The following is a 22,693-nucleotide window of genomic DNA, read 5'->3' as shown; positions in this document are numbered from 1 at the left end:
TTTAGGTCTGCCTTTGATGGATCCCCAAAGGCAAGATCACTGACTGTAGGGGACCAAATAGTGGTATCTAAAAATCTTCACATCCTAATCCCCAGAACCTGTGAATATGAGTTGCATGGTGAGAGGAATTAAGGTTGCATATGTAATTAAGATTCCTGATGTCTAAAATAGTAATACAATAAAATTGTGTTATTATAAGGAACTAAATTGGTGGTAATTTGTTATAACAGCTATCGAAAACTAATACAATGACCTAAGTAAATACTTGGCCAAATAGGGTACTGCTTCATGTGTATTTCACACATTTCCCCCTGGCGAAGCTCAAATTCCACGCAGGGAACACTGATGTAACTGTTGTCAGGGACTTACCAGAGGGGCAGGAGTATATCTTTGTGTGATAGTCTTATTCCTCAAACACAACTTATTACTGTACTGTGCAACATTTTGGTGACTGTTTCCTATGATATCCAGACTCAGTCTTTCTAGTTCACAGGAGCTGCACAAGTTAGCTCTTCTCTATCTCCAACCCTATTTCCTCTGTCTTCTCAATACACACTCTAAAATGTACCCAGAGGCCCACAGTGCCTTTCCTGCTGGTATCCTATATCCAAGATGCCCTTTCCTCTTCTTGTCATGGATTTAAACACCTTCCATCCTCCAAGGTTCAGTTCAAGTCTCAACCAATCTCTGGAGTCCCTCCTGCCTACTAGAAATTGCAGTTAATACAGTGTGGGCTGTGAAGTCAGACATATCTGGGTCCCACTCTTTATTAGCTGAGGACTTCACTTGCCTGAACCTCCTTTTCCTAATCTGTACAATGGGTATAATGCCATTACTTATATCAAATGATTTCCATGATGATTACACCGGCTGATTAATAAACACAAAGTGCTTATCACAGTGCCACATAGTCAGAGTTTAGTAAAAGTTAGCTCTGTCCACTTAGGAAATTAAGCTATTTTTATTTACTCTGCTCTGAACTCTGTGCTGTATAATTTTGCACTTAAAATATTATATTGCCTACTAGAGGCCCGGTGCATGAAATTCATGCATGGGGGGGGGTGTGTCCCTCAGCCCAGCCTGCACCCTCTCCAATCTGGGACCCCTCTCACAATCCAGGACTGCTGACTCCCAACCACTCGCCTGCCTGCCTGCCTGATTGCCCCTAACCGCTTCTGCCTGCCAGCCTGATTGATGCCTAACTGCTCCCCTGTCAGCCCGATTGCCGCCAACTGCCCTCCCCTGCTGGCCTTGTCCCTCCCAACTACCCTACCCTGCAGGCCTGGTTCCCCCAACTGCCCTCCCCTACAGGCCTGATCACCCACAACTGCCCTCCCCTGCTGGCCATCTTGTGGCGGGCGGCCATCTTGTGGGTTGGAGTGATGGTCAATTTGCATATTACCTCTTTATTATATAGGATTGTACGAGGTTGCTCCCGTTGGGTGAGTCTCCTTTCCCCTGTGGTCTGTAAGTGCTCCTCATCTCCACACTGATTCTTCTGCTACATTCTGTACACAGCTGGACTGCCATGTTCTTCTTCCTCACAGACAGTGACAGGAGAATGTAACCTGCTGTTCCCTTCCTGCCTGAGGATAAGTGCAATGTAGTAACATAGGACAGGGTACAAGGTCTCAGAAACCTTGGGGAGAAGAAGAATTGAAACAGCCATGGAAATCTGCCAAATGAGACATTAATCCAGTGCGACTGGGCAGAGAGGGGAGACAGGTGGCAGCTAATAGGAGTGAGCAGGAGACCAGATTTGAGCAGAGGTTAAGTTGGAGGATGGGAGAAATGGTCTGAGTGTCTGAGAGGCTGGCCCCTGAGGCTTTGCATTGTGTGCCAGGGGCTTGGCTGTGTGCCAGGAGGGAACCAGATATGTATTGGCCTGGACATCCAGGTGTAGACAAGCTGATACCAGAAAACATAGGAGGGAGAAGCATATTCAGAGGCATAGGGTAGGGACAGAGAGGAGCTGTGAGAAAGGCAGAGCAAACTCCTGATTGAGAGAAAATCAGGAGTTTGGGAGGGAAGCTGAGTCAGGAGTCCCAGGGGCATTGGGTATGTCAGATGGAAGCAAGGCTGAGCAAACTCAGAGTTAGGTATTCTGCCAAATACATATCATCTCTGTGACCTCAACTGCCCTGCCTCATGTGATGCCACACAACTTCTAGCTTCTGACTCCAAGTTCAACAGCTGCTTGCCATTCAACTCCTCCAGGAGTGGTGCAGGAAGTCCTATCTGCTTTTAAATCTGGGGTGGGGAACATCTGGCCCACGGGCCTTCTTAGGCCTGCAAAATCATTTGGTCTGGCCCTGCCAAGGCATTATGGGTGAGTTAATTAAATGTCTGACCAAATATAGCGGGTTAATTTTTAAGTTGATAATTTTGCATGGCCCATGAATGATGTTAGAAATATCCAAATGGCCCTTGGCAGAAAAAAGATTCCCCACCCCTGTAGTGGCGCTTCTCACTGCATGGAGCCTCAACCAGCTGCAGTCCCGCCAGGCTTTCTGGCCAAAATTAGTTCATGCTACATCCAGCATGGCACCTTGTTGCCAGTTGACCACCCAGGACAGCAAATGTCCACTGTCAGGGATAGAAGCAGCTTTTGCAGTTTCCTTATCTGGTACCTGCTTTAAGAGAGTTCATAGCCTGAAGATTTCCTTTCATTATTTTCATTATTTTCTTAGCTCAGTTCCTCAGTTCCTCTCAACAAACATCCTGTGATGTGGGAATACAAAGGTGGATAAGACGCCCTTGCACTTCTCAGTATTACCATGTAGGAGGAGGGAACATATGCACAATATTGTGATTTACAATGCACAACACACCATGAAAATGTACAAATACAAGAGTATACTGAAGAACTGTTAAAATAACTGCACTTTGCCCTAGCTAGTTTGGCTCAGTGGATAGAGCATTGGCCAGCCTGAAGACTGAAGGGTCCCATGTTTAATTCCAGTCAAGGGCACACGCCTGTGTTAAAGGCTTGATACCCAGTAGGGATCATGCAGGAGGCAGCCAATCAATGATTCTCTCTTATCATTGATGTTTCTAACTCTCTCTCCCTCTCCCGTCCTTGTTGAAATCAATAAAAATATATTAAAAAATAAAATAACTGCACCTGGAAAGTTCTGAGAATAATTTATGAAGAGAGGTGTTTACATAAGGCCTTACTAACTATATAACTTATGGGGATTTGTTAGGGGGAGTTCTCAATATCTCATAGGAATCCTATATCTAGATCAAGTTTTCTAATCTCAATAGTATTGACATTTTTGACTGGATAATTCTTCATTGGGGTGTGGGGAGCTGTCTTGTGTATCACATGATGATTAGCAGTATCCCTTGCTTCTCATTAGAAGTCAGGAGAACCTCTCTAGTTTTAATGATAAAACATGTCTCCAGACATTGTCAAATGTTTCGTGGGGGGCAAGGCTGACCCCACTTGAGAACCAGTGATCTAGAACAGGGTACACTTAGCAAAATAGGGCCTGAGGACTAAATTTGACCTAATGCTGCCTATGTTGTATGTCAGAAAGCCAAAAATCATTTTCATGTTTTTAGATGGTTAAAAAAATTAGAAGAGGAATGTTTTGTGACATATGGAAAACATATAAAACTCATACTTCTGTGTCCATAAATAAAGTTTTATTGGAACACTGTCTCATGCATTTGTTTGCGTTCCATTTAAGCTGCTTTTGTGCTACAACGGCAGAGTCGAGTAGCTGTGTCAGGAGCGTACAGTCCACAAAGACTAAAATATTTGCTACATGGTCCTTTATATAAAAGGTTTGTTGACTCCTGATCTAGATAATGAATGATCTCGAGGGAGAGGCAGCAAGGAGAGAATGGCAGGGGTATGGGTGCACATATAAAATAGAAGCATTTTCCAGGGCCATGCACCTTTGAGAAGATGAGGTGGCACTGAGATAGGGATTGGTGTACAGATGAGACTTGGCACAGAGGAAAGTTAGAAAGATGTACCTTCCGGAAGAACCTTAAGACTAGAGAATGAGGAAAACTCAGTGTCTCTCCCTTGTTAAGCATGGAGAGGCCCTCCAGAGAAGCTATAAGATTTGAGTGATAGCAAATGTCTCAAGTAGGCCTAAAATTCAAAACATTTATGAAAACTAAATAGAGGAAATTATAACCAGATTTTGCCATAATCTTGATATGCTTATATCTACTGATTGAAAAAAAAATGTTTTTATTGATTTTAGAGAGAGAGGAAGGGTGTGGGAGAGAGATAGAAACATCAATGATGAGAGGGAACAACTATCGGCGGCCACCTGCATGCCCCCTACGACTGGGAATCAAACTAGCATCCTCTTGGTCCATGGGTCTACACTCTCCACTGAGCCAGACCAGCTGGGCAGTATCTCCTGATTTTTAATTCTTATTTGAAGTCTGAGACCCAATCTGTATTAGTTTCCCAGAGCTGCAGCCATAAAATCTCATAAACTGTGGGTTGCTGAAAAAAAAAAAGAAATTTATTCTCTCACAGTCTGGAGGCTAGACGTCTTTGCTGAAGGTGTGGGCAGGGTCATGCTTCTTCTGAGGGCTCTAGGGAAGAATTCTTCCTTGTGTCTTGCTACCTCCTGGTGGCTCCTTCCTTGGCATTCTAGCTGTATCACTTCAACCTCTGCCTCCCTTGTCACTGTCCTTCCCTGTGTCTCTGTGTGTGTGCTCTCCTCTACTTATATAAACACCAGTTACTAGATCAGGTTCGGGATTAATCCAGTATGAGTCAACTTTGCTTAACTAATTACATCTGCAAAGACCCTATTTCCAAATAAGTTCACATTCTGAAATTTCAACTGGACATAAATTCTGGGGGAACAATTTCAACACAGTACATAAGCCACCTTCATTTAACTGATTGCAACTGATAAAGGTCAGGGACCTCAATATCATTCTTGCTGGCTAGTGATTTTTCCTCTTTCTTTCTTTCTTTCTTTCTTTCTTTCTTTCTTTCTTTCTTTCTTTCTTTCTTTCTTTCTTTCTTTCTTGATAAACCCATAAAAATAAGATAGTTGGAATAAGAATGAGATTGAGTTCTTATTCCAAACCCTAAAGAACATCCTAAAAGAAAATTTCATTTAACTGTTCTTAATAATATTTTTGAAGAGAACATAAATTATTTAAAAGAAATTTGAAGCCTAGGGGAAAAAAAGCTTTAAATTACAGATATTCCTCATTGTGTACTACTAATCAAAGGAGAATTTAAGATTACCCATAATCTAAATGGTTATGTACTATATTTATGATTAACAAGAACATTTGTCTGTGGCAGAGACATTGCTCATCTGAAACTCATTTGCTTTCTACATTCCCCAGACTTCACATTGATTGTGTTTAGGTGTAATTTGCATTATTTTAAGACTAGCCAAGAAGACAGCAGAGAGCCATTCAACCTACATTAGACTTTGCAAGATAAGAAAGATGCCTTTATTGTGATATTTTGGTGGTGTTTCTTATTTCAGGATAGTCTAATCTATCTGGTTGATACACTGTCCTTTAAAGTTACTGTTTCACATGTAAACTTTTATGAATACTTCTATCATTCTTAACAAAACTGGATATTGAGCATTCACCTTTATATAATTCCTAGCAGTACCTTTTCTTTCATTTTTGATCCCTATGAGTTTGAACTTGCCTTAGAGGTATGTAGGTTTTAACATCTTAATGATGATAGAAGATGGATAGTGGGCAGTTCTGAGGTCAGTTGCTAAGGCATCACACCACCACCTCTCAGTTGATGACTGTACATAGAACACTTCCTGGCACATAGTAGGCATTTAATAAATATTTGTTGGATAAGTAAAAATTGGAAGCATTGCATTAGAATAATGATAGACATTTACCTATCTATAGTTTTATTTTCAAATTAAGTTACCTTGGTTACTTAAATTTCAGTTAAATAGGGTGATCAAAGGTAGTTGTTTTTCATTTTTACAGGAAATGTCATGCCTGTTCATTTGCTTGACTTTAAAAAACTCCTTTTCTCCTGATAAAATACGGAATAATGTAGAATATGAACATAAGCTCTAAAATCAGACCTAGTTTTAAATTCTGGTTTTATCTCTTGAATCTTTACAAGTTATTTTAACTCCTCCGCCCTCAAATTCATATTTTAAATTTATGGGTATTTACATTATATCTATATATATAAAAGGCTAATAAGCAAAGTATCCCCTTGGGAGTTCGACCGGGAGACCGGGAGTTCAATTGCTCACTATGATGTGCGCTGACCACCAGGAGATAGCACAGAACATGGTGGGCAACCAGCGGGGGCGGGGGGGGCGTGGCACTGAGGAAATGAGGGAAGGAGGAGGCGGGGGACCTGATTGGCTCTGATTGCTGGCCAGGCCTAGGGACCCTACCCGTGCATGAATTTCGTGCACTGGGCCTCTAGTAATTATGATAATAAAAGAGAAGATATAAGTAAAATACATAATATAGTGCCTGCCATATGATTGAGTTGAGTGAGTATATTATTGTATGTTAATGTATGCAAGTGTACACATACACACACACAGTTGATCCTCATTATTTGCAGATTCTGTATTTGTGAATTTACTTACTTACTGGAATTTATTTGTAACCACAGATTCAGTACTCATGGAACTTCTGTGGTCATTTGTCGACATGTGCAAAGTGGTGCAGATCTTGAGCTGCTCCATTTGCAGGTTCTCAGCTGAGGTTGACAAGGTTGACTCTACTCTCCCTTTCAGCTCTCATACTGTGGACAGTGCCTTTTTTGTAATCTATTTAGTACCAGGTTTTTAAAATTTTTGAGTTTTTTGTTGGTGATTTTGCCATTTTAAATGGCTCCCAAGGATAGTGCTGAAGTGCTGTCTAGTGTTCCTAAGTTGCAAGAAGTAGTGATGTGCCTTACAGGGAAAACAAACTTGTTCCAGGCATGAGTTATAGTGTTGTTGGCTTTGAATGAAACACATATTAAATAAAGTGTCTTTAAACAGAAGAACATATAAAACAAGCTTTTATATTGATCAACTGATTAAAATGTGGTGACCATAGGCTCACAGGAACCTAAACCTTGAACTTCCCCAAGAGCAATGGTTCAGTGTTTGCAATTTGTGTTCTTGGAGACTTTACAGAAATACCTACCGTGAGTAATAAGAATTAACTGTCTACATAGCAAAATTAAATTTGTATTTATTATATTTATAAAAAATAAGTTTTAAAAAGTCTGTTCATCTCTCAAAAATGAAATAAAAATACATAATATTTTAAAGATCCTGGGATGTTGTAAAACTATAATTGAGTAGACTGAATGTAACCTAATAATAAAATCAATTATTATAACTGATAATTATAAAGATTTGGTATCATAAACATCACATTTATTATTTAATTTAATCATCATAACAAACACAAAGTATAAAGTATTATGTCTCTTTTACTGATGAAGAAAATGAGACCCTGCAGAGTAAAGTAACTTGCTTGGTGTTACATAGTAAAATATATAATTGGAGCTTGAACCCAGGGCTTCTCATTGTACATTCTAGGACCTTGCCTTGATTCCTAGATGGTGATAAATAATGCTTCATAAAATGATCTATAGATTTTTGCTTGCCTAATGAACAGTACCATTCAAACCCCAAGGTTCTCCCAAAGATGACTGGAAGCAATAAAGCAACAAAGACAGATATTTAGAAACCTTAAATCAAGCATTTCTCATTTGTAGGAATAGTGAACAATGTGGGAAAAGGGACAGATAAGCAATGATCTTGTCAACTCTGCTTGTCTTCTGTGTAAGTGTGTTTATTGTATATTTCTCTTCTAAAATCTTGTTGGTTTTCTTTTTTCCTTCCTTTGGAAGATGAAATAGACAGAGCTTCAGAACTTTCCTATAAATTTGTATGTCACACAGAATTGCTTATTTGAGTTTTCTGTTGAATGAATAAAGATTTGTTTGAAAGTTACATAAATTCAAATTTTGAATAATACATGTGCTTCAGGTTCAATCAACACCTTGTATTTGCATATAAGATTTTATATGCCATGGCAGTTCTATCATCTGATTCAGGTTATTTGGTTTGCCAGGCATGATCTGTCTAGATACTTATTTTAATAGATGCAAACAATAGTTTGTCAAATAGGCAGCTCTTCATAGTGACGCATTTCCCTTGAAATTAGGAAAGTTGGCCTGTCATCTCTAGATCAATGTATTTGTTCTGATGATGTCTTTGGCTTTTTGAATGCTTATAAATATAATAAGGAATAGAGTCATAGAATTGCAAGCTAGAAGGTGCTTACCAATCATTATTTTAATTATCTAGTTTTCCCAGTGATGAATCTGAGGCCTAGAGAGGTGAAATCATTTGCCCAAGGGGACACAACTGCCTGGTGGCAAAGAGATTTCTGTTGCAGTAGTGTTTCTACAGTCTCACACTGTCAGAAGAAACCACATCAATCCAGCTATTGACTACTTTACAGTGAACAGAGTTTAAGTGAATTAACAATGTGAACTAAATTTTTTTGGTCACTACTTCTGTAAAGTGGATCAAAAGAGGCTTTGGACAATGATTAGGTCAAGGCTACTGTCTTATTTTATATTTGATGATCAATAAAACAAAGGATCAATGATTAGGTAGAATGAAAGATTTTAACAATGAGGCTATTACCTAGGTGACTTTCACAAATCCTTTTAAATACCATAAACTCAGTTTTCTCCTTTTGTTGATCAAATAGTGGAGTAAGATAGTTAAGAATTTCAGAAAGCTTTATGATGCAGTTATCCCTTTATTTTAGAATGTTCTTTAATGTATTTTATGAAGGAATATAGTAGAAAAATAAAATAATCAATTTCCTGTGCTTCCTCTGAAACTGTCAATAGGAGATGTAGTTAAAACTTGGAATCTGTACACAGAATGCATTGCTATTCAGAAAAAAACAGAGTGAGAGATTTTCTGGCAATAATTCTTGCCATCTATTAAAAATAAGAACCTTAAAACTGTCTAGTCTATGAAATTGAAAAGGCACTTGTAAAGTAAACGTCCCACCTAAAATAATTGGCAGTCAGTGTCCCAAACTACATTCTCATCTTTTGAAATATCTATATAAACATCAGCCTTAAAAGCTTGCTTAATGCTTAGTTTGATTTCTTTAATAATCAGATGCAAGAAGTATGAATTACTGGGTAGCACTTGAGTACAGTAAGTATCATGTTTATTTATATTTTGTATCAATTTAAATTACATCTATCCTCTAGCCCTGATGATTGGTTAGAAGGCCAGTCTCAGTCATTCTCTGGGTACCCTATCCATCTTTTGGGTCATACAAGGGCCTAGAGGCATTAGGTATCCTCAGAGAAGCCTCTCAGCCTATGCGCTCTGACTACTTTATGACCACGCAGACGGTGTTGTGTGCTGTGTGCCCACAGGCTGGCAGTGAAGCCAGGGCTTCCTCAGAACGGATCTCACTCACCTTCTCCCTATGCAGGCAGTCCTATTCCTCCAGGTCAGTGATTTCCATGGATGGTCCCATCTCCTTTGTGCCAAGCGAGGCTATGGAAGAGAAGGCCAAAGCCCCATTGTAGACATTCAAAGGCACCAACTTAGACATACTGGTTTTAAGATGCGTAGGTCTCTATCCATTCTTGCAACCCTCTTTTTTTATGGGCCCTAAGAAGCAATTATTTTCTTAATATCAGGCACACCCCTCTTTAAACATTCAGGTCCCTTTTGTCTCTCAGAGAGCCCAGAATAAATGCATTGTTCATTGTCTCCCGAGGGTAGGGAAAACCAGACCTCAGGGCTTAGCTCTCAGTATGGAATTCAATGGAAACACCTCTTATTTTATGAAGTGAGCCTGTAGGAAAATAAAGCCACTAAGTAAATTATCAATAGCCACTTCTGCTATATAAATTGTCAGGTGACACAGAAAGATGGCATTTCATGTTTTCTTACTCTATTCCCAGCTGTCAGAGAAGCTGTCTGTTGTGTAGGATTTTCTGCTACATGACTTTCTTCGATTGTCTGCTGAGCACACACTAGTTTATGGCTCTCATTATAAATCCATCCAAGGTTTTCAAGAGGATTTATGGCCATTTTGATGCATTATTAATTGCCAAGGTGAGATTAAAGGGCCCCAACTAAGCCTTGGCAATTCTTTTGGAGGAAGCCATTCTTATTGTTAGTGATATTGGCTAAAGACATGATCTGGGACTTCTGAGTGCCATCCTCAAAGGTGAAAGATATGAAGGTCTTTGGAAGCCAGGGGTCTCAGCCAATTGCAGGCATGATTGTTGTCCTATGCTACCTGTTGAGACCACTTAACTGAGAAGCAGGAGACGGGGGTTAATGGAGTACTCATGAATTCTCTCTGTAATTATATCTTGATTAGTGCAAAGTGCTAATCATTGGCATCTTTATTTTGCTTTTCAGTCAACAGAGCAGATGAAATCTCAATATCTGGACCTTTCATTTTCAGTTAGTAAATATAATAAAACGAGAGTGCTGATGGTCAGAGAGGAAAGAATTGGCTCTGGCATATACATGAATATTTTAGTTGATCTTAATGCAAATGCCAGGTTATTTTTAATCAAAATAAGTCAGAAACATGTCCATACATTTGATTAATTATGATGATTTAATCTTCAAGTATGTTACTTTTTTTAAAGTTATGTTTTATCCTGAGACTGAGATGTAGAATGAGTTATACATAGAAATTCACAGACTCCTGACTTAACATCTTATCCATCTCACTGTTCCAGTAAAATTTCATTTAATTCTAAGTTCCAGCTTCTGGTGTGGTTTAAGTGCTTCCCCCTCCACCACTAGGCATTGATAATGCTCACATTCTACAAACCTTATCAGGGGCAGTAAGCATGTCTCAGCATCATGCACCAGCACCCTTAAACTCCCTCTCTTCTAGAGGCCTTCCGTTTTAAGCTTAGTCTGTTTCCTGTGTTTAGTGACTTTGGAAAACAGCTTGCCATCAGTCCAAATTCCATAATCCTCTATGTATCTCAGTGTTATTAAGTCATATTTTTGCTTCCTTTCTTCTGGCTAAGTATTTCCAAATTCTTTAACCATTACTTATACATCTTTCTTCCTCAAGCCATCTCTCTGGCTCTTCTATGTACTTCCTTTATTCTACAACACATCTGTTTGCTATAGTAACTGCAGACTTATGACTAGCTACTTGAACATTTCACTACCAGTAGATGAGCTTTTTTGACTTCCCCTTACCAGAGGCAGAACTAATGTGTGTGGGACAGTGGAAAAACAAGGGGGAGGAGTTAGGAAATCTGGGTTCCAGTCTTAGTCTTCTCTGTGGCCAGGATTGGGAAATAACTTTTATCAAGCAAGCAATTTTAATCCTCACAGCAAAGGTCTGAGGTTGAACCATTAGCCCCATTTTATTGTAGGAAACATCGGTATAGTTAAAAACCCTGAGTTTTGTTTTGGTTTTATTTTAAAACCTGAGTTATTTTCTCTAGAACTATTGTCTCATGATTTTTTAAGGAAGCACATAATCTTCTGTAGAATTAATACAACATAACAAAGTAGTTCTGTGAAACTATTTAAAATATTTTCATTCCAGATTTCAAGCTCCATGAGGGCTTGGGTGGTGCTGTATGCCTACTGTGGCAGCACATACAGTTGAAGGAATAAAACATGAAAACATTGAGGCTTGGTAAGATTGACAAAGCAGTCAATCCTTTCAGTCCCATGGTTTCCAACACTGTATACACACTAGAAGTACCTGCAGAGCCTTAAAACTTATCAATGCTCAGCCCCATGCCACGGGATTCTGATTTAATTGGCCTGGGGTAGAGACTAGAGTCCATAAGTGTTTAATCTCTCCCAGCTCAATATAACCCTCAACCAGGGATGAGAACCACTGAATCCTAATTTCAGTGCTTTTGAAATTTATTTTGCATACGAACCAACTTAAGTGCTCACAAATGTAGATTCTCATCCAGTGGTGGAGGGATGGACCTGAGATTTTCATCTTTAATAAATTCCAGGTGATGTGGAAGCTCTTGGTCTGTGGCACACACTGACCAAGAAAGCCTGAAGTGCCATCCTTGTTGGCTGTTAATAGCACCCTTGTTCTAAAAATTCTTCAATAGAAATAATTTAGATTCTTTCTCATGCACTCCCTTTAGCGGTGTCTGTTTGGCAATGAAGTGTGCAAATTGTGGTCAAGCCATAGTTTAGCTAATGATTATGGATGAAACATCTACATGATTCAGACCCTGGGAAAGCTTTTGTTCCCTCAGGAACTGAATTAATCTAATGATTTTCTAACACTTATCTGCAAAGTCTTATCTAGCCCAAAACTGCTTCCTTGTTTGCAATCATCTTTTGCCCACCAACCACATTGCTCAATATGAGAAGCAGTGGTGTAAGGCAATGGTCTTTAAACTCTCAGGAAAACCTTATTGCATTGGTATTTGATACTCAGGATTCTCTTGATCCAAGTGTTGGGAGGCAGCTCACATGATGGAGCACAGTAGCTCGACCTGTCTCACAATCTGACCTCAAGAAGTTCTAGAGCTGCTTTGAGGTTTCGTAGAGCTGACTCAGAATAGCTTCAAACCTTCAGATTTAGCCATTTCTAAGTGACAGTTAATATAAAGTACTTTATATCTAGATTAAATCTAAATAGATCTATGCAAAATATGTGTGTAGCTAATATTCATTGTTTTAAATACAAAATAGAGGGATTTTTTAATAACTTGCAGGCTATGGGTTATTTTTTAAAAAAGTATTTTCATTGATTTTAGGAGAGGGAGAGAGAGTTAGAAACATCAATGATGAGACAGAATCACTGATCAGCTGCCTCCTGCACTAGGGATCGAGGCCACAACCCAGGAATGTGCCCTAATCAGGAATCAAACTGTGACCTCCTGGTTCATAGGTTGATGCTCAACCACTGAGCCATGCTGCCTGGTTTGGACTATGGGTTATTAAGGCCAATGTTATTTTCATGGATATATGTTTATGGTAACTCACAACTGATATTAAATGGAGTAATCAGGAGATCCCTTTTTGGGGGAGGTACTCTGGCTGATGGTGAAGAAAAGGGTAGATGCACACATTTTACTCAGGAACTAACTTCCCTAAAATTACTTCTAAAGTTTCAGCTTCATTCCAGCCCAGGCCAAAAGGCCACCTTTTCTCTCTGTCTTCGTCTAAACCCAGCCTGCACTTTATCTTCCGCTGAGCTTCTGACACTGATCACTCTTCTCATCTCTGAATCTTCTATAAATATTCATAGGCTGTAAGAAATGGTCCGGGAAGCTGGCTCTCTAGTTGAATAGCTGATGCTGCTGGATAAGTAGTAAATCATTCCCACCCCTGGATTAAGTGAAATCAGGAAATAAAGGCAGAATGAAAAGAACAAAAGCTAGTATCAGATCCCAGGTTTCAGCTCACCAGCCCCCCTCAATACTGCCTGTGATCTGGGTGATGCCCTCCAGCTCACTAGTCTAAGGATGACATCTGCTGGGGCGGGCACCGGGGTGACAGTGAGTCATGAGTCCCTGTCAGGGAAACCCACTCTGCCCTTCTGAAGCTCTGCTTCTTGTCTGAGGTTTATGGGAAAAGGCATTTCTAGGAGCACCCAATTAGCAGGTCCTCGATTCTTGCTCAAACATCCTATAGTAGTACGATGTCATAACTGTTAGTGTCCAGACAACTTAGTAAGTATTTACCAGTATGTGCTAATAACAGCAGCCATCTGAAAAAATAGTACACATATACTGAAAAAAAATTTAACATTTGTATTTCCTTCTTAAGCAATCATATTGGGCACCGCCTAATTTATCAAATCTTGAAATTAGATTGGACATTGTCACCTTTATTTCCTGTTCCTCATTTATTGGTTGGATGAATTGGAATAACACAGCAGCCTTCAATAATCCAGCTTCACAGGAAAATTAACTCACTGGAGCATCTCATATTGAAACTCAACTACCTGGAGATAGTGGTTCCCATGGTGTCAGAGAGATGTAGCTATCCTTTCATCAGAATTTTAAAATATTTTATGGACCTCCTGTATATTCATTGCATCATTTCAGTGCACTTCTGTGCAGAGTTTGGGAACTGTTTGGCCATAGCCAAATATTTTGACCCTGAACTCAGAGGAAGTAAAGCACCCTAACTGAATATTGTTTGAAGACGGAATGCCATGAACAAATTACAGACAAAGCTCAGAGATATTGCACTTCAGTTCCAGACCACCATAATAAAACAAGTATTGCAATAAAATGAGAAGCAATCTTTTGCTGGTGGAGGGTCTTGCCTTCCATTTGTAAAAAAACACACACAACATTTGTGAAGTGAAATAAAGCAAAGTGCAATAAAATAAGGTATGTCTGTATACCCACAATGTAACAGCTGTTTTAAAGAGGACAGAAAGGACACTATCACATCATACTAGCTGGATGTCCTAATGTAAAACCATGATTCCTTCTCTTACATAGATAGCTTTTGTCTTTTTTGTTTTTTAAAATATATTTTTATTGATTTTTTACAGAGAGGAAGGGATAGGGATAGAGAGTCAGAAACATCGATGGGAGAGAAACATTGATCAGCTGCCTCCTGCACACCTCCCACTGGGGATATGCCTGCAATCAAGGTACAAGCCCTTGACCGGAATCGAACCTGGGACCTTTCAATCTACAGGCCATGCTCTATCCACTGAGCCAAACCAGTCAGGGTGCATAGATAGCTTTTGGGAAAATTAACTGCTCCCCTCATTCAATAAGAGCTTTGGTTTTGTGTGTGTGTGTGTGTGTGTGTGCGCGCGCGCGCGCGTTTAGCACATGCTATGTGCCAGGCTCAGTTCTGAGCACCTGGGATACATCAGTGAGCAAAACAGATAAAGATCCTTATCCTTGTGAATCTTACATTCTGTCTCCCTGTTTTCAATGAATAGAAGAATGAAGAGCAGCATAGCCTTTGGGTTCTTTTATATGTGTGACGCTCTCTATGCGTGTGTATAAAAGTTGATGGGAGAGACAGAGAGAATGATGAAGCACGTATGGCAAAGTGTTAACAATCTGAGAGCCTGAGGGAAGGGTACAGATAAGTTCTTTGCACTATTCTTGCATCTTTTCAGTAAATTTAAAATTACTTCAAATTTTTAAAAAAGTAAACAAATAAATAGAACCAGAGATATTAAAAATGAAATATTGAAATATTTCCCATTAAAAATGAGAAAGCTAGAAAAGGACTTTTATCTCTTCTAAAGTTCTATTTAATGGCCTATTTTCAAAGATTAGGATTCTGCAGAAAACAGGCCTACTTAAGATGTTTAGAATCTAATCAGTGGCTGAAACTAGAGGGAATTATTCTATATTAATGAAAATCAATGATCTATGAATACTATATTAATGAAGACCGATGATATATGTATTTAGTGAGAGTGAGAAAGCAATTCCTGTTAATGGATTGATTATATTTAGAGTGTTGATACAAAATTGAGTTGGGATGATGTTTCCGCTAGGTCATCTCATCTTTGTTTACTCTCTGGAAGTGTTTAATGGCACATACTTTGGAGCACGGGAAAATTGATTTAATTTCCTTCATGGCATAGAAAAAATTACCACATGCTTCTCCCCCCTCCCCCCTTATAGCCTTGGATAACAGAATTCACTTCCAAGCATATCATGTGAGAAGGAAGAGAGATTCTTTATTTTATCAGAATAATTAGAGCCATTTTTGGATCTGCTATACAGTGGAGAAATGGCTTTCCCTGTATCTTTTGGAAAAGTAGGAGATGTAATAGGGTCTTTCATGTATTATTCTGACTAAGCCAGCATTTTCCCAGCCCATTTCTTCCCCAAATCAATAAGAAATTAATAAATAAAAAATTGCAAATAAAATCTTCTGAGATTTAATTTAAGACCTAGTTGTGGCACCACAAGTCCCCTAAGCAGTGTTGTCTAGACTTTGCACTAAAATAAGTTAGCATGAAATATGGCCCATGTATGAGTGATAAAATATAAATGTTCTCCCTCTGCAGCAATGAGTATATATCTATGAGTATAAAACAAATCACCCAGAATCCACAGCTTAGAAACAATTGTTGCTAAGATTTTCATTTATAACCTTCTAGTCCTTATGTATAGTTGCATGTGTTTGTATAATTTAATAATAAGTAATTTGGTTTATACCCTACATATACTAGTAAACAATATCGTTTTTTAAAGATTTTTTTTCTTGATTTTTAGAGAGAGCAGAAGGCAGAGGGAGGGAGAGAGAAACATTGATGTGAGAGCAAAACATCAATTGGCCACTCTGACCGGGGATCAAGGCCGCACCCAGGCATGTGCCCTGCCTGGGAAATGAACCAGCAACCCTTCGGTGCATGGGACAATGCTCAACAAATTGAGCCATACTATCCAGGGCTAAACCATATCATTTAGTTTACTTTATATCCCAAACATTAAAAAAACAAACAAACCACAAATTTTTTAAATTAATGCCTGATATTTCAGAGTATAGATGTACACAATATATTTAATTTATCATCTAATTTATTTTTCTCTTTTTTAAAAAATATATTTTTATTAAATTCAGGGAGAAAGGGAGAGGGAGAGAAAGATAGAAACATCAATGATGAGAGAGTACTATTGATTGGCTGCCTCTTGCATGCCCCCCACTGGGGATCGAGCCAGTAACCCATGTGCCCTGAGAGGGAATCAAACTGTGACCTACTGGTTCATAGGTCAATGCTTAACCACTGAGCCATGCAGGCCGGGCTCATCTAATTTATTTTTAATCCCTTAAAGTAAGTTTAATGATATCATTAAAGATTTAAAATTTAGCTTTCATAAGTTATTTATTAAAACATAAAAATCCCGAGTTGATATTTACTGAAACTCACTAGTATTTTTTTTCCATTTATTCTTCATGTGATTGTTGAGTATCTGCCATGTACACACATCCTCTGTGAGAGATACAACGAAAATCTGCTTTGAGACCAGACTTTGCACAGTTTGCATTGAGCGTTTTCCTGCAGGAAACGGGGGCCTGTTTGGAAACTGAATTGTCAATCTACACTGACAGCTGTCTCCTCAGGCCAGCAATGCCTGACCCAGTCAAATTGAACTCTTAACAGCATTTACAGAAAAAAACAGTGATACTTGCTGAAGAATTCCTACTGTCATTGTTATTTTGATTTAGGATAGGAAAAAAAGAGGAGGGGAGGGCAGTTTATCAGAGGGACTAGAAATCAGAAAAATTATTTTAGAAACAGTGCATATTTCCAAGTAATCCCCACTGAGAACAGGTGTTGAAGCCTAGAAAATGTGTTCTTACTCTACAGTTTATCTGTATGTTTATTCGGCCTATTGCTTCCTGAGCATCATAAGAAACCAGTTGACACTGAAATATAGTGCTGGTCTTCAAATCCCAAGATCTGGTCTTTGCTATTTCCTTTGCTGCTTTTATGAGGGGGGCCTAATACTAATTGATTTACTACCCACCCTGGAACTTCAAGCTACCTCATTGGTCAAATGGAATTTGGGGGCAACTAAAGAAATTACATGAAATAGATATAATGTATTAATTGCAGAATATCACACAACTTAGATTAACTTGTATTATGGATATGAATGCCTTAGGTGAGAAAACCACATCCTTTCAAATGAGTAAATTCCTTAAACTATTTCAAAAGTTCCCAAGTCCTTTTTGAGAATGGGATAATTTTCGTTATATTAAAACCTAGAAAGCATAAGCAAGAGAGAAGGGAATGTTAGTAGAAACCCCAGGTGTGGGGGTTGAAGGGTACCCCAGGTCCCTGGTTCAGAAGATTGATAGGTAGGTGAGAATCCCATTGTCTGTTGACTGTGTTACCCCCTAATCTGGCTAAGGACACCCGCTTGGTGATCTGACAAGTGAAGCTTTAAAATCTATTGGTGGGTCCTCTCTGCTTGGTTGAAAGTGCACCTGCTCTAGGCTCTTGAACAATTGTTGCCAAACTTTTCGCTAACTCCTGTTTCTCCACAGTGATGTTAAATCAGGTCTGACCCAGAACCTGGGTGACCAACTCATTCCCGTTTGCCCAGGACTAGCTCTTGAAAGATCCACATCCTGGGAACCCTCTCAGTCGTAGGCAAACTAGGGGTGGTTGGTACCAGGCCAGAAGCTTGGAGTGATGTCTGGATGCCACGATAAAAAATAAAGCAGAGTAGATGGCTTCCTGTTTGAAAGTAAACTTTCTAGAATGATGTGCATATCTGCCCTCTCTGAAATACATAGAAATAGGCCACTCCTACTTCTCTGTAGATTGGCGTGGTTGTCACACAGCTCAGTGGTTGGGGAGTCCAACTCAACCCTGAGTTCATACTTTGATTCAAAGATCTTTTCATTCCCCTCATACTGCTTAGTTTGCCTTTATATGAAATATAAACTGAATTGAGATTGGTGAAGACAGTTGGAAACAAAGCATAAGAAAATTAAATTTGGGGGCTATACAAAGGACAGAATTATTAAAGAGGAGAAGCTATAGTACAGATGCAGCATCAAACTACACCCTTAAATGCAAGATAAGATTACTATCTTATTTGACAAATATTCTATTGTGCACCACTCCTGCTAGAATGTGGTGCATAAAGTATCAATTGATAAATTTGACTCTGAAGTGTTTCTTTAGGGTCCAGTTTAGAAGGAAGTAAATTATGCTTCAAGAGTCAACATTCATTCAGATTGCAAACATTTGATATGTTTTCTGTTGTCGTCAAAAACAACAGGCAGCTATAAATCCTCAAAAATTGATAAGGATGCAGGAAACTTTGGAAGCAAAATCCAATTTCCTTCAGAAAAGTGGATAGAAGTCCTTTCCCATGCAGGTCAACTGCATATTTGTAGCTTCTTATTAGAATTTCTAAGTCACAGCAGAATGATACTGGGTGACTGCCAGGATGGTAAGGCCCACGTTTGAGCTTTAGTTTCACATCGTGATTTATGACTGAATCTGGCAATGAACTTTTAAAAGAAGTATTATTTCTCTAAGTCCTTATTTCTCTTAGAGAAATAATACCATTGTTTCATCCAAGCTAGTTAAAACATTCTTGCCTGATGAAATCTCTGAGTAGAGAGGAAAATACTTTCTTGAGATATTGTTCCACTGTAGGCATTTCTTGAATTAAAATGTCATTCAGCAAATATTTATTTCTATATCAGTTATTTAATCTAAAAAATAAAAGTTTACATAAAAATTATTTGAAAGCTTGGAGGGTTAATTAAGTGGTTGCTTACTTTTTTATTGAGCTTCCATATCTCAGCTTTTCCTTGAATGACATTCAGCTGCCCTCCGAATCACAGAGGGAAAGAACAAGCAGAAAGTACTCCTGCATGACATTATAACTGATGGGCTATGTGACAATTTACTTTTCTTTGTCTTCATCAAAATATTTGGATCAGAAATTTTCCCCTTAATTAAATTAAGTCCTATATAAAATAGATGACTGAGGTCTAGAAAAACAAATCTCTTTGCTTAATAAGAAGTATGAAAAGAGTCCTTAGGGGTAGCAAAATGAACATTGGTCTTGGAAACAAAGGATTTGGTTTGGAGTCCTACCTTTACCATAACTGGTTATCTCACCTTCAGTAAATCATTTGGTGTCTCTGAAGTCCATCATCAGAGACAATAATCTGAGATGTTATTATGAAGCTAAAAGCAACGTGCATGGTGTAATGCATTAAGAAGTTAATTTTTTTTTTTACTTTTTATTAGTAAACATCAAGTTGGGTTCATTTTTTTCTGGACCAAAAATAACTATAGTTCACAATGGAATGTGTTAAATTAATAGTTGGGACTGGAATCTCAAAATAGTGATATATGCCTTTTCAGTTTAGAGAAGCAATGCATGCTATGTGGTGTTTGTCTTTTGGTCTTAAAAAATGTACTTTCAACATCAATGTTAGCAGGTATAAGTTGAAAATAACCTGTCACAGTAAACAGAAGTAACTTAGAGTAAAATTTTAGCATGATTTTGTCAATTTGTACAGTCCATATCACTGAAATATTTGCTAACACTTGGGCAAATCATTTATTTATTGGTGGTTTCTACTTATGACACAAATATCTCATTCATTCATTCATTCATTCAGAATATTTAAAGTCATGATCATTCAATATTTGTTTCAGAGTTTGGCTTCAATTCAATTAGCAGATCACTCCATATCTCCAAAAGTTTATTTTTAAAAATCTTTCTTTCTTTATAAGGAATGATCTCCTGAACTATTAGAATTTTCAGTCGTATCCCAAGTTCAAAAACAAAGGCTGGCATAGATTATTGTTCTGCTCTCAATAAACTCTTGGATTTTTGAGCTTTACAATTAACATGAGATTCTTCCACCTTTGGAGACTGAGGACAAGTGTACTAACCTGTCTTAAATTTCTCTCTGGTTGTTTGCCTCCACAGCAACCCCCCTGAGCTCACTTAAGCCTCCGAGGGTGGACACTGCTCCGGTGGTCACATCTCCCTATCAAAGAAGAGATTCAGACAGGTATTGCGGGCTCTGTGCAGCCTGGTTTAATAATCCCCTGATGGCCCAGCAACATTATGATGGGAAGAAACACAAAAAGAATGCGGCAAGAGTTGCTTTATTAGAACAACTTGGGACAACTCTGGATATGGGGGAACTAAGAGGTAAGAGAAACTCTAATTTCTACCCCAGAACTGGGCTTTCAGAGAAAGATTTGTGTTTTCAAAAATTGGCATGATTATTCTTATTAAGTAGGCTCATCCAAAGGAATAGAAGATAAAGGAAATGAGCAGAAAATTAGCTCAATTTTTGTGATCTCCTTTGTTTCAAATAATTTATTTCCCTATTTTTATTGACTATTTTGCAGATCAAAGTCACCCATCCATAAACCAGATTATTTTTTCTTCTGCTTTATCTTTAAACACCTTCTCTAATGAATGCTTTGTACATGAGCAGTATGAGAGAAGATGCTAAAAAAGCCAAATAGCATGATCTTATTTTAAACTTTTGTGCTATTATGAATTCAGCCCAAACAGGACAATACATTGACTTCCTTTGATGGCTTAAAGCAAACCCAAGTCCTTTTAATAGAAATATCCTGGAAATTGATGCAAGGTGGTGCTGTGTGCCATGTTATAGTCAATACCAGCCATCCCACTCCATTTTGACAGGTATTTTCTTAATTGATGGAAGCTATGCAACATTCAAAGTTCATCTAAGGTTTCCCAGCAGCTGCTGAGCAGAAACCTGGAAGCTGTAGGGTGAAGATTAGTCCTGTGGATTTCTTAGGAGATTTCATTATCAATAACCATTTAAGCATTTTTGATCACCTAAACCTTTTTAATCAGCTTAATGTTGACAGTGTAGAATGCAATCACATATATGTGAAGCATTATATAGGTGAAGGGTGCTATTGACAATATACGTCAGATGTTGTTTGGGTGTGATAAGTTTTTCTGGATTGGCTAGGGAATGGTCATAGCTGTAATAACATTTACAAATCAATTTTCCAAATGTAACCTAGATTGAAATTGGGTTCTGTGTGTAGAGCCTACACTTCTGATTACCCCTCAACCAGGCTATGAGCCTCCAAGAGGGATAATTGTAGTCAGGAAATAATCTGTTACAATTCTAGACCAAGTAAGTGGAACAGAAGTCATGCTGTGTGAGCTGAAAGGAGGGACAGGACACTTCTAATGATGTTGGTGAGGAACACTCCCCCAAGGAAAGGGACTTCATTTGGAACTAGAAAAGTGGATAGCATTTCAGCAGAATTCCGTCTGAGCAGAATTATATATGTGCAGGCAAAGAGGCAGGGAAATAGAAGCAGTTAGCTGGCAAATAAGCATGTTATTCTGAATCCTCTGATGCTGCATGTATTTAAGATTGGAAGTCCATTAGTACATATACAGAACTTGAGAAGGAACTGATTATTCCAAGATATGTGATTAAAAATGACAAATAAGAGCAAACAATACTTTACTTTTGTGTATGTTTTCTAGCTGGAGAAAAATAACATGGGCCTTAATATTTTTTCTATGTTGAATAATCTCATTGCAGAAACTTTTCAATTGTTGTTATTATTGCTTTTTGTTGGGGGATTTCTTATGTTCTCAGTCTGAGTCTCTCCATAGCTGAAGGCCTACCCACCACTCACTGTTACTGGCAGATAACAAGCTGGCTCAGTGACTCTTTCACGGCAGGGCACTGAAGGAGAAAACTAGGGCTTTATGCATGTTCTGTGCCAGATAGTATGACTTAGAGAAGAATTATTCCTAGAGCATATTCTTCTTGTCAATTTTGAATTATCAGCACTGCATCTTTTATGTACAACCACATCTTAATGACTTGGGTGCCTGAATTCTGTTACATTTGAGCAGCTTGTCTTTTATAGAGAAGACAAAAAGAGCTGCACTTTGACTTGGTAACTCAATGTGACTATGACTTGGTACCACATGAAATGCAATTAGCATGGAACACAGTGTCCTTGAAACCAACCCTCTCACCTACCCCAGGTGACATCTTGATATATATTTATTCAGGCAGTAAATATTATAAAAGCTTGAGGAATAAAACAATGTGATAACTCAGCACATTTTAAAACACACACACACACACACACACACACACACACACACACACACACACACACACCACACACACATCCCTGTTTCTGGAGTGCTTCTAATACATGATTAATCAATTAATCA

At 38.5% G+C, this 22,693-nt stretch overlaps 1 protein-coding gene across 1 annotated transcript in view; it reads left to right on the top strand.

The window, feature by feature from the left end:
* Positions 1–22,693, top strand: part of ZMAT4 (zinc finger matrin-type 4) — a gene marked incomplete at both ends in the record, with an annotated part of 210,295 nt that overhangs the window by 122,687 nt on the left and 64,915 nt on the right. The window contains one exon of the mRNA XM_079779624.1: positions 20,420–20,647. Coding sequence (XP_079635750.1) covers positions 20,420–20,647 — 228 coding nt within the window. The remainder of the gene's footprint in view (positions 1–20,419; positions 20,648–22,693) is intronic.

The sequence above is a fragment of the Cnephaeus nilssonii genome (genome assembly GCF_951640355.1).
Source record: "Cnephaeus nilssonii genome assembly, chromosome: 8".
NCBI lineage: Eukaryota > Metazoa > Chordata > Mammalia > Chiroptera > Vespertilionidae > Cnephaeus > Cnephaeus nilssonii.
The sequence above is the reverse complement of the archived record's forward strand: the minus strand, read 5'-3'. Positions and strand labels throughout refer to the sequence as shown.